Source organism: Buteo buteo, chromosome Z, assembly GCF_964188355.1.
Source record: "Buteo buteo chromosome Z, bButBut1.hap1.1, whole genome shotgun sequence".
Classification (NCBI taxonomy): domain Eukaryota; kingdom Metazoa; phylum Chordata; class Aves; order Accipitriformes; family Accipitridae; genus Buteo; species Buteo buteo.
In genome coordinates, this window is record NC_134204.1 from 33,385,750 (window position 1) to 33,398,862 (window position 13,113).

At 36.5% G+C, this 13,113-nt stretch overlaps 1 protein-coding gene across 2 annotated transcripts in view; it reads right to left on the reverse strand.

The window, feature by feature from the left end:
• Positions 1-13,113, reverse strand: part of PTPRD (protein tyrosine phosphatase receptor type D) — a 376,703-nt gene that overhangs the window by 288,033 nt on the left and 75,557 nt on the right. For both annotated transcript variants that reach the window (XM_075021650.1, XM_075021649.1), the window contains exon 2: positions 6,294-6,461. In XM_075021650.1, coding sequence (XP_074877751.1) covers positions 6,294-6,378 — 85 coding nt within the window. In that variant the 5' untranslated portion in view covers positions 6,379-6,461. The remainder of the gene's footprint in view (positions 1-6,293; positions 6,462-13,113) is intronic.

Below are 13,113 nucleotides of genomic sequence, written 5' to 3' on the forward strand. Positions count from 1 at the left end.
TTTCTATGTTGGGCTTGCCTGCATATAGTCCTTATGAACCTATTCTGCAATAGGCGTTTTTTTTAGTATAAACCATGTATGCCTAGTTGCAAGAGTTACTGTAAGATAATTACTTTCTAGAAGATAATTGCTTTGGAAGATCTATTTAGGTTAGTTTAGTATTGTAGACAAGTGCTTAGAAAAAACATCTTGATGTGGACTGCATGAATGTGTTTCATCTTGTTGAAGAACAATGAAAAAATTTAAAGGGGAAGAATGGTACTAGCAGGGGAAAAAAGCAGGTGTTATTTAAAAAAAAAAAAAGGAAGCAAATGGAACAAGAAAAAAGAGGGAAAATAGCCGTCTTATGTTTCTGATTTCACCAGTACTAAACTACCATCTTTAGATCCTATTTAAACAAGATCCTATTTAAACAAGAATTTGTCTCAATCACCCCAACATTTGTTAAAAGTAATCACTGTCCTGTCAGCACTAAGTTTTAGCCCTTCCTGATCCTGGTCTAGAGAAGATCATGAAGACTTGTCTGTTAGACAGCATGATGCTAACTGACATATAAGCCTCAGGAGCCAGAGAGTGAACTAAACATTATTCATATTTCGATCAATAGGGAATGCAAGCAATTTACAATAAATGTATTGTTTATGCTTAGTATTTCTATTTGCCTTTTTACAGGCAGCTGCAACCACTTCTACTGAATGAAGAAAGAATTGTGGCTTCTCTTCTAAAACAGCATCTCAAAAGAAGCAGCAAAAGAAAAATGTCAGAGCAGAAGCTATGTAACCAAGAATGAAGCAAAAGAATTAAACAGACAAAATTACTGGAATGCAGCAGAGAATTTGGAAGTGCTAATGATCAGGCCTTTCTCAGGGCGGAGAAGGACCAAGATGTGTGTTGAAAATCAATTTAACTACTAAAAAGCAGAATGCAGAATATCTGCAGAAAATTATTTGATTCTATTACTACAAACTGAACTCCTGAATTTCAAAAACTAGGATACTAGGAAAGACCAGGAATAACCATTTTAAAAGCATCTTATATTTTATATATTTCTTTGAGCTTAGTGATTAACTTGACAACTCATCATTACAGAGGTCAGAAAGAGATAATAGTATACCATATTCTATAGTTTGAAAAGAAATCTGTTACGTAAGAGTCTCTGAAACATACATGCTTCTTGTTATCAAACATGAACATGCAGAAAGCTTCTAGGTAGATACTACTCTGCCAGTTCATGTAGAAAACATGAAAAAAAGTACTTTTCTTATGACAAACAATGTGATATTACCAATTTTTCAGTCGATGTAGAGAAGTACTGCCTTAACACAGTTGCCATCTACACCATTGAGAACAAGGCAGATAATGATAAACACTGTGAACCAGCAGATTGTCCTTCTACAAACAAGAAGGCTAAACAAACATCTTCTTTCCTCAGTGAATTCTGTAACATCCTCTCATAGTGTGCATAGAAGCTACAAATACTAAATATAAATGGAGGCAACTGAAAAAAAAATAAATCAAGATTTTTCACTTCTTATACTTACAAGTAACAATTTTACTAACAACAAAAGGCAAAAGAGCAAAGGTAATTTTGCCACCTTTCAATTTTGCTTACTTTGCTCAGTCAAGCATTAAACTTAGTTTCTGGATTAACAGAATCAGATCTTGGTTGCACACATAAGGGGCATGGTGCACTCATCCAATCCACCAGGGAAGGTTTTTTGGCATTTCCATCATGTATCCTTTTGAGAGGTGGCCACAGGAGAGTTCATCAGCCCATGCCAACACATTGGGGTCTTTCACAATGATGGAGAGAAACAAAGATGTCTCATTCCCTCCCTCAGCTGTGAGGGTAGTATGTAAAGAGAAAAGAAGTACTAAGGACTGCCATTGGGAACCTCTTCAAAAGCATGAAGCGGGCTTACTACTTGGATCCCACTAACAGTGATTTTATAGTGAGATCAGAAAAGTATGAATTCCTTATCCAGTTGCAATTACTCTTGAAAGAATACAATACAGTGGTAATGTCAGGATATATCTTCTTTTCTGTAGTACCTCGGTGCTAGCAACAGAAAAATGATGAATAAAAAAAGAAGGCATGTCCTTTCCATGGTGACAGAGGAAAAAAAAAAGACAAAAATTTTGTCCCCTTTATGTGACCTTCTGTGTCCTCTCCCCACTAAAAGGAAATAACATAGTCCCGCCAACTGTTTGTGAAGAAGTTCAAGAGCCCTGGACAACAGTAGGGTCTGCGACCCTTTTACAAAGAGCTGTACAAACAGGAGCAGTAACTGCAAGAATGGAGGGCAGACCAATTCCAGCACAGCAGGAGCTTTTCTTCAAGTCCTCAAGAAATCCAGGAGAAGAGCTAATCATGCAAGAAGAAGACACATCTTTCTGTGTCTCTGCACACAGAAGGCTCACTGATCCTGTGCTATCTCTCACCCAGCCTATAAAATAATGTCGGTGGAAATTCAGCAGATCTTTGAAATAAACAAAGTACAGTGTGAAAAGTAAAATGTTACTGTGACTCCCAAAGAGCTCCTCTTTTAGACTGATAAAAAAGAAAAACATTAATTTACAACTCACAGCATTAAGGCAGTATTATGTGGAGCCATATAAACACATATATGGCACACAATGTATTTCATACCATATAATGTATACCATTTGTATATACATATATAAATATTTATGGATTTAAAAGCCTGTGCATATTAATTCCTTGATAATCATAGTCTCTTTAATCTCATAGGTGAAGAGACAGATGAATATGCTGTATGATTTTCAGCACTATATTGTAAAAGGAATGCAATCATTAAATCTGAGTAGAATACAGGAGACATTGCATTGACATCTAGCTATCACAAGCCTCTTTGGTTTGTGTTAGGTGTATCACAGCCTTTTAGCTAAAATTTAAACCAAGTCAGTGCAAGTGAACAAAATCTTGCATTAGATTTGTCTCTCTCCTTTCAAATCCAGTTCCTTCTATTATTCCTTGGAAAGAAAGGGAATGCAGGAAAGGTTGTAGAAAGCTGAAAAATCAGTTTCAACTGTAAAGTGCACCTTGTAAAAAAGGATTATGTTAATTTATACAAATTGTGGGCATTCGTACAACTTCTCAGTCGCACCTTTTATTAGGAGTAAGCAGAAAATAAAGGTAACTTCAAAAGAGAAGCCTTTTCCCCATAAAGTAAGAGCTAACCAGATTAGATGAAAGCCTGACTATTTAAAGTGACCATTTCATATCCACCTGGTACATCTAAGAGTTCACCCACTTCCTGCATTTCACAGTACCACTATCCAGACGGCAAAAACTCTTAACAACAAAAAAACAGGTAAGACTCACAGAAATAAAGCTTTCAAAATTCTAACAAGTCAACAGTATTTTTAAATGATCAGGTGAGAAACTGCACTTCTGTTTTTAGAAAGTTATATTGTCCAGCTCAATTCTCTCCTTAAGAAAATACAGAAACAGTAAAAGCAGAGATACCTAGTCTACCACTTCTCAGCATAACTGTCTGTTTTTTCTCTATTCTCAAATGTCTTAACAGAGACTCTGACCTAAAATCTTGACTAGTACATAGCACAAATTAGTTTGTCTTAAAGCATTTCTATTTCTTTTAAAGAAAAAAATATTTAATGAAATTACTATTACATTATAATTTAGTTCCAAAATTCTAGCAGTATTTCTCAACTTTTTCTTAGTTGAATCTTTCTCATCTTTTAACTTTTTTAAATCTTCCTATTTTTCTATTTGTAAGTATTTTTAAACTGTCATTTTCTTTCTCCTATTGGCTAATAATAAGAAGATGCAATAGATACTAAGTAATAACCATAGGTGATATTGCAACATTATAAATCCCTACAAGAAGACATCCTAATATACCTTTGTTTAGCTACCCTCTATTCTTGTAACTCTGCCTAGTAATACCTACTAATTACATAGACAAATATACAAAATCATAAAGGATTCGTTTATGTGAGTTCATCTAGCACAAAACTCAGTTGATTTGTGCATTTGTGAAAGATGATCAGTGGTATTTAGGGTGGGGTGTTTCCAACTTACATTAACAGCACTGCTAACATATTATCTACTAATATAACCACATGAAACTATTAATGATCACATAATATGACAGTATGGTATAAATCACTCTCTAAGGAATAGAAGAAAAGAAGTAATTAATCTGTTAGCTTGAGGAGACCTTTGCTTTGTTCTCTACTCAAGATAGTACACTAGTCCTGTAAAGAATATGATGATTAAGAATCTGTCTTTGAAATGACTACTTATCCAATATTAATTAGTATTAATATTTATTACTACATCATTTTTACTCTTTCTTAGTTTCTTTTAAGACTGCATCTTGTTGTCCAGGCAGGTTTCACTGAGAGCAACTCCCACAAAAAGATAATCTTTGTGCGTATTACAACCTTTACTCTGCATGTGATGCTCCATAGATTCTAGCAACACCACAAAGTCCTCCTAGCCCTAGCCAGCAAAGGTTAATAGCCAACTTCTATTTTGTTTCTTTTTTTTTTTTAAATAAAAAATAATCATAAGTGGAATACAGCAGTTTTGGAAAACTGAATCTGAAAACTCCCTTAAAAAGTGTACTCAGGCAGTAGCCAATTTTGAAGTAAACTCCAAGCTAACCTTCAAAAAAACCATCCTCCTTCCCCACAGAGAAAAATGATGAAAGAGGGAACCTCCTGTTTAACATAACATGATTACAGAAACTCTACCTTTCTCTCACAAGTAAAGACTAACAAAGGAGTTTCTGAGGTTTGACTGTCTTTTCGCAAATTGATAACCGATTGGGGTTATCAAAACCAAAAAATCATTCACTACTTGCCTACAGGAGATTAGACATTCCATTATCTGAAGCAGAAAAGGTATACCAGTTTCTAAAAATCTTTATTTGCTAAGCACAGAATTTACTTTTAAAATAAGTGGTATACTACTACTGCAGAAACATCCAACATATGGGCCCACTTCCCAACTAATTATTTGCTGGCTAAAGTGTTAAAATGTCCTTGGCTTCACCTTAGACACAAACATCCCAGCTGGTCATTATCTACCTGGAAAGGGGCCAAAGAATCTCAGCTGTCAGTACTCAAAAAACATGTATGTTTTATCCCTTTTTTTTTTGTTTATTTACTTCACTTTCATAAAACTACAGTCAAAAGAAGGAAGTCTTATTACACAAGGAAGTGGAAAGATTTTGTATCTCTTTTATTGTTGTAATTTAGTATACCTTGAGTGCAAGTGATAAGTGGAGTGATAAGGAACTCTTCAATATGTATTTACAGAGAACTGATTTATCCAACCTTACTGACACTGTTTTTGTTCTTCCGTGTTTCTACTTAATTCAACAGCTCCTTGGTTTTACACAGATGTATGAAAAACCACAGAAGTCTTTGAAAGTCAGAGCTGGAACAAAGTTACTGACTGGTGATGTATCTGCATGGAGTCATGAAGATTCAATAGGAAAATATTCCTCAATCAAGTGAATGTTAACAGCCAGCTTGTAATAAACCTGCAGGTCAACAGGTGGAAAGCAAATGGCTTTTCTCATTTGCACATTACTTCTGTAAGAAGCCACAGGACAGCTGGGAGAAGGAACACATGTAAACAAGGCAGACCTAATGATTTCCTAATTCAAAAGAAGATATTATCTTCCCATTAATAGGTAAACTAATTGACCAAAATCCAACAGTTTCCCCTCAGTACAAGTAAACATAGGTGCCTTTCCTCACTGAATTGTCACACATTTAGGCCAGCCACTAAGTTGTCAGTTCTGCTTGATTTGTTTGGATACTGTACTCTGCGACAGCTGTCGGAAATAATACATTAGAACAGCTGTTATGGTAGTTACAAAGAGCCTGGAATTTTAATTGGAGTGGATATTAATTGTTGGGGGGCAGTGTCTTTTTTTTTTTAAACGATGTTAAGAAAGAAATAGTCAAAGAATGACAGATGTCTTTAAGAGATTTGACCAATGTCTGGTAAGCAAGGTTGGTCTTTGTTTTGACTATGTAACTTTGTGGCAATGGTCTCCACCATCTGAGCAGCAGCCATTAGTTGCTTAAGAAACAGGGTATTAAGAAGAAAAATAGTAAGGAAGTTGCATAAATAATCCTTTTAAATTACTAGCTGTGACCTAGACAGGACCTCGCAGTGTTTTAAGAATTACTCAAAAGGAGACTCATTCTGAGACCCTTAGTAACCACCAGCTGGAAACAAAACTGTTCATTGTGGCCAAGACCTAAGCACAAATGAATAGTAAGCTTACTTTCAGCATCAGCATAGAGTAGCAAGCACAGGAGCACCACCATTGGCCTGGCTACGTGCATCATCTGACAGCTTGGCACCAGCATGCTTTTGCAGCCTTGCTCTCACTGGCTTAGAAGCCACTGCGAGTCTGTCTGGTCTGAAATTTCAGATGAAGTATTTTCAGAGCCTGTGGAACAGATAAGAAAAAGAGAAAAATACAGTTAGCAACAATAGGGCAGAGGTTTTCTGTTTTTTTTCTAAGCATTCACAATTTGATGCAAAACAATTAAAAAGACAAAAGGGTAAGGGAGAAAGAAAAGGAAACATGATTCTTTTCAGGCACTGGCATATACCAGAAGATTCAAGGTACCGTATATGTTAGCACTGTCCCAACGTATTTCTCAGAGAACCTTTTTCTACCATAATCAAGCATCTGTCACACCCTGATCTTTTGTTGTATTCAACAGCACCTTCTGAATCACAAGAGCTGCCATTGTTAATGAAGTATAATATAACACTGGAATAATCATGTTGCAAGAAGGGAATCAAAGTGGATTCAATATCCAGAATAAAAAGTCGACTTGCAAGCAGCATACTGGGAGGTGATGCCCTGGCATCTGGCAAGAATAACACAGCAAAATCTCCTTCATGAGGTGTTCTAAAAGCTAGACATCAAATGTTAGCATACTGCATAGTTCAACAGCTCTCAACGGTTAAAATTCCTGTTGTGATTTCCTGACATATCTGAATTATGCCTAACAGAAAAACAGAAATCCAGCATCGAATAAAGGGCTGAGATTCCAATTCAATCTGTCTCATCTATTATGAAGCGTAATTTAATATGATACATTGTGAGCACTGCAGTTCAAGTACCTGACTTAAAAAAGCAGGTTTTTTTCTTTTCCAAATTTACCACACCTGAGCAATAACAGAAATTAAGGAATATAAAATATTTTTCCCTCTCATAAGAAATGCTAAAGATATCCCCAAATAGCCTGACGTTGTCACTAAAATAACACTGAAATTTACTGATATACTGAATAACACTGCATCTCTTCCCTGATGGCCTGAGGTGTCATGGACCCACCCAGCCATAAATAATTCACCCTTATGTTGCCAATCCAGATCTACCTGAGCCACTTCAGTCTTAGCAGCCTTGTCTACCTGTTGGTTGTTCTGATGTTATTCAGTGGCCCAACTTAGGTACGTGAGCATCTACATGACGAACTTTCACAACCAGGTTCTCTACCTGGAGTTGAACCTACAATCTTCTGATTGCAGGGTCTGCAACATATAAACTTTGGCAAGTTTGATACTATCTTTTTCATTACCGCATGAGTGGTTTCCATGCAGTGAAGATAAAAACCAAAAGGGCAGAGAAAAAAATTATACTGATTACCATTCCACTACACGCACCTTACAGATTTGTGGGTGGTATAAAGAGCCCATTTTACAGTGCAGTGTGATGCTCAAAGAATCTACTCAAGGAAGAAGACGTATGAGCAGCAGTTAGAAATCTATGGCTGTTAGGAATCTCTTTTGTAAAACAATCTTTTCAATCTGCTACTGCCATCAAAAAAATCTGATGAAAATTTTCATGGGCAAAATGTTGAAGGCACCAGCTCCCCACTTTCATCACTACCATCTTCATGCCAGTATTTCAAATGACAGCAAAGTCCATCAGACATCAGTCCTGTCGTACTCAATTTGTGTCTGTGCAAGTGTATTGGAGCCAACTGCTATGTAATGACTCCAATGCTATCACAAAGATGGAGATGTATGAAATGTACTTTCAAGGAAGAGGTAATTTTCGTTTTGCTTCTTCTAGACTGCATGAGTTACAAGGGAGCCCTCAACCATCTCCAAAGGCAGCTCATTTGTGGCCAAAACTTTATCTTTTCTTTGGCATGCAAACTCACTAGCTGATACGTGAAGGTGAATGGCAGAAATGTGATGGGTACTAAGATTTGTGTGTGAACCATAAACTGCTCCCTTTAGCAGAGGAGGAATTGAAGAGGAAACAACACTGATAATTTGCAAGAGGAGCAGAAGAAGGAAAAACAAGGTGACCACGGAGGTGCTTGTTTTACACAACTGTTTTTTAATGGAGCACTGGAGATTATTTTCACACATTCCAAACACGCCCATCAAAACATTAAATGTCGTATCTAACATAAAAAATATTATTATCTGCTTCGGAAAAAAAGGCGAATTTTAAAGATCTCATGAACCTGGTATGTGTATATGTATTTATCCTCTACAAGCTGTCTGCAAATGAAGGGATGGATCAGAAAACCTGGCAAAGAAAAGATCGAGAAGAAAAAGGACGTGTGTGGGTTTTTATTAATTAAAAACCCCGTTCCATTCTCCCACTCTAAATGCATATACAAGCACTTAGAAATACTGCACTAATTGTCTCTACGAAGCTGATATTCATTATCACTCAGACCATAAAAACCAAGGGCCTCTGCTTCCTTTCTTTGCTGCTTCTGAGTGTTATGTCTTTAGCTAACCTGATAAACACACTAAGGTTTCCAGGAGACCCTTTGCCTATTGTTTTCTCTCTTCACCTGCTTATGCCTCCATAGCTAACTTCTAGTATTTTAGGTCAAGTAAACAGAAGCATTTGAATAAAGATGGCAGGTGGGTCCTTTTCCTTTCAAGTGAGTTGAACATATACTGTTAGTGGAGGCATGCAGATGATGGGTTGCTAACACTAGAGACAAGAAAGCCAAGAGACACTCAGGTGCTAGCAAGGCTTTCCACACAAGTCTGCCTCAGCTTTACCTACAAAAACTGATAGCTTCAGCCAGGGACCCTGCTACTGACAATTGTACCAACTCTGAGTTTGGTAATCATCTGGTATGTAGGTCTCTACGTGGCTTCTTTGTGAAAACTAACATGGAGATGCAATTCCTTACATGGACTAAACTAAATTATCAACCAAGTATTACTTCCAAATCAAGCCACCTTCATAATTCCAAAGTAAAATGTTCATCTAATGCATTATTAATTCTTAAATGAAGTAGTTTCTTCCGTTTCCTATTTCCTCCTGACAATGGTTTGTTACATCTGGAGCATGGTACCAGAGACAGTGAAAATACAAATAGCATTTGCAGCACCAGGTTATACTAGCCTCTTCCTCAGAGGGCCAAGATTTGTCTTGCAGAATTCATCCAAAGTAAGGTACTCTCTTAGCAGCCCCTGTTACAGCATTCACACTGCACCAGTGAAGAAAGATGGGGCTCCTCCTTGATTGAAAACTGATCACTATAGCTACAGAGAGATCAATAATTATTCAAAAAAAGTCTCTTCGTGAAAGCTTTAATAAAAGCTGGTTTTATTTTACCGTAAGTACTGTGTAACTGCTGTATTAAATAATCAAAAATTACTCTCATAACAGCTCTGAAAGAGCTAACTATGAATAATTTCTTCCACAACAGCTATTTTGGTCTCTTTCCCCAGACAAACGAATTTTGATACAAAAGTGAAAACCAAAGGTAGGTAATGTATCTATCATTAGCACATATGTAAGTAAGAGGATAGATTTTCTCTGATTAGTTTTACCTATCAATAAGATCAGTAAAAGTGGAGATGTCCAGCCCCGCGGAGTGTTCAATGCAGAGACACAAGAGAATTCTCCTCAGCGGGCGCATGTCAGATGATAGTACCAGGGCATGGGCACATACACCAATTATCCTCAAAAGGATCAAGTGGGTGAACAAAACATCCAAACACTGAACTACTTCTGTGCAGTCTGTTTACTTTAGTACCAAAACTAATCTTCTGGGTACTAACACAGTACACAGGAGGAGATGGTCCCTGCTCCAAGACAATTAAAGTTATAGAAAATGCTTACCTGGAGGCAAATCTTAGAATGAAAAAAAAAAAGTAAATAATAATTTTGTTTCTCTGCTTGCTTTTCAATGTCTGCATGTGCATGTAAATGCTTGATAACGCAACACAGAAATTTAGCACAGCAGGGAAGAGCTCTCAAAAGAGACCTGAACACAAAGAAGAACTCATAGCAGATGTAGGGAGCCACATGGAAAAAAAACAGTAACTTACAAAATTTTGGAATACAGCAATGTGAATATGTGACAGCTCATTTCAGCTATTGCACAAACAGTATTTCTTGTGCAACTTTTCTGAAGTTTGAAACTGTTCAGAGATAGGATTTTACTTCATGGTCATCTTTGGTCTGCCACAAGGACTTATGGGAAAATAACTGGGTACACTTTACATTTTTAAAAAAAACAGTGTTTCTCTAAGAACAACTGGCAGGCAAAGATTGAAACGGAAGACTTTGTTGACATGCTGTTTCTACACTTCATTCATTACACCCACAATCCAAAATTACATCCATTCCCTAGGCACAGATTTCTAATACTATACATATGCAAGTGAAGAGGTACAAAAAAGAAATTTGAAACGTTACTAGAACCAAATCAAGGAATAAGTCCTAATACTTCACGTCTTTGCATATAAACTAAGATGCCTCCTTAAAGAAGAAAATAAACAGATTTCATAGACAAATCTTGGCTGCAAAAACCTGATTGACAGCTGAATCGTTACTAGAAAGAATAGGAAAAAGTGCATAAAATTAATGTTCATAAGCTGTTTAACCAAAATCAATTCAGAAATACCTCTGGGACTTTTAAAGGGAATTAAATGTATTTTCCAAAGCAATGAGGGAAACTGTCAGAAGTTCTACATTTAGCTTGCTCTTTTATTCATTAAACATGATAAAAGTTTTCATAGTTGATCTGCTGGAGAAGTTCCATGCTTCATTCTGGTTTTATTCTTAAAAAAGCCAAAATGCAAACACATGATTAAGGAATTTAAGACAGATGTGTTGAGTGTTCCAAAGCTTAATCTTACCAGTCCCCGGAAAACAATACTCCTTAATGCTCCTCTATCATTCCTGAATTTCTCAATTGCAGTTATTCCAACATGAGTGAGCACCCACCTTGGAACAGCAAGTTTGTAATCTTAAGCAGGCCTTTGAACTACAACACTATAAAAGCACCTCTGAGTTGCAGTGGTAGGTGGAATTTTGCTTATATTAAACAACTTAATATATTCAATCTGATTCTACATTGTAATTCTGTTTTAGACTTCAGCAAGGATTCTTCTGTTATCATGCAAAACAGAAAATGAATTTTCAATAACTGAAGAAATAAAGTAAATAGATAAATGAAATTAATTTACTGAATAGTTAAATGACAGCAAAGTACATTAAAAATCACATCATAGGGTTGTTTTTCTCATGTAGAAAGTTGTTAAAAAGTTCATATCTTTTTACTTACAGAAATACTGATGTTCACATGTAATCTTAAACCATACACAGAAAACCCTGCCTAGCCTGATCTTTATACAGCTTCACTCACATTCTAAATCATGAACTAAGATACCAATTTGTAAGTTGTCACAAATTTCAGTGCTTACAAACTTCTGCCATCTTAGTCACTTCTGCAGATTATAAGAACTTTTCTTACTGATGGTGCAGAAACAATTCACTAGAGCATTCTGCATTCTTAACTCTGTGATGAAACATCTCCTACTAAGACTGACTTCTTGCCTGAAAAACATGAACTCTGCCAGTACCCCAGTCTTGACTACTGTCACCCAAGGACCCTGTCAATTACTTAGCTATAGTTACCCTGAAATAGCCAGCTCTGACTTTGCTCATATGAGAAATTAAAGAAAGAAAATTATTCTCTGACTCTCATTCAAAAAGAAAAAAAAAAAAAGAAAAGATAAAAAGAAAGATAGAAAGACAGGAAGACAAAAAGAAAGAGAAAGAAAGAAAGAAAGAAAGAAAGAAAGAAAGAAAGAAAGAAAGAAAGAAAGAAAGAAAGAAAGAAAGAAAGAAAGAAAGAAAGAAAGAAAGAAAGAAAGAAAAAGAAAGAAAGAAAGAGGGAAGGTGGGAAAGAAAGCAGCAGCTAAAGAATATGAGCTATAATAAATATCTCGGCTAATCTGCATTATTATACTCTTTCTCCAATCATAGAAAATAAACAGGGTGAAATCCACAATAAGGTTTGTAGAATATCTATTTTTCTTCATTTAGAAGAGGTAAACACTAGCCTATGAAATAGAAAATCTCACTTTTATCAACAGGCCTGTACTCGGCACTAGTGAGGCTGCACCTTGAGTACTGTTTTCAGTTTTGGGCCCCTCACTACAAGAAAGACATTGAGGTGCTGGAGTGTGTCCAAAGAAGAGCAACAAAGCTGGTGAAGGGTCTAGAGCACAAGTCTTATGAGGAGCAGCTGAGGGAACTGGGGTTGTTTAGCCTGGAGAAAAGGAGATGCAGGGGAGACCTTATCGCTCTTTACAACTACCTGACAGGAGATTGTAGCGAGGTGGGTGTTGGTGGGTGTTGGTCTCTTCTCCCAAGTAACAAGCAATAGGACAAGACAAAATGGCTCAAGTTGTGCCAGGGGAGGTTTAAATTGCATAACAGGAAAATTTCTTAACCGGAACTGTTATTAAGCATTGGAACAGGTTGCCCAGGGAAGTGGTTGAGTCACCATCCCTCGAGGTATTTAAAAGATGTGTAGATGTGGTGCTTAGGTACCCAATTTAGTGGTGGACTTGGCAGTGTTAGGTTTATGGTTGGACTTGTTGATCTTAAAGGTCTTTTCCAACCTAAATGATTCTATGATTCTATTAACTCTTTACTTCCGAAGTCTGGCTTAAGAAAAAATACAATGACTTTTTATGCAAAAACACTTACAGACCAAATTTTGCCTTTGTCTTTTGTCTCAAAAGAACAAAAAGCAAAGAGCAAATCACTTGTACTAGGCTATTTGCCACAGACAGTTTGTTAGTCT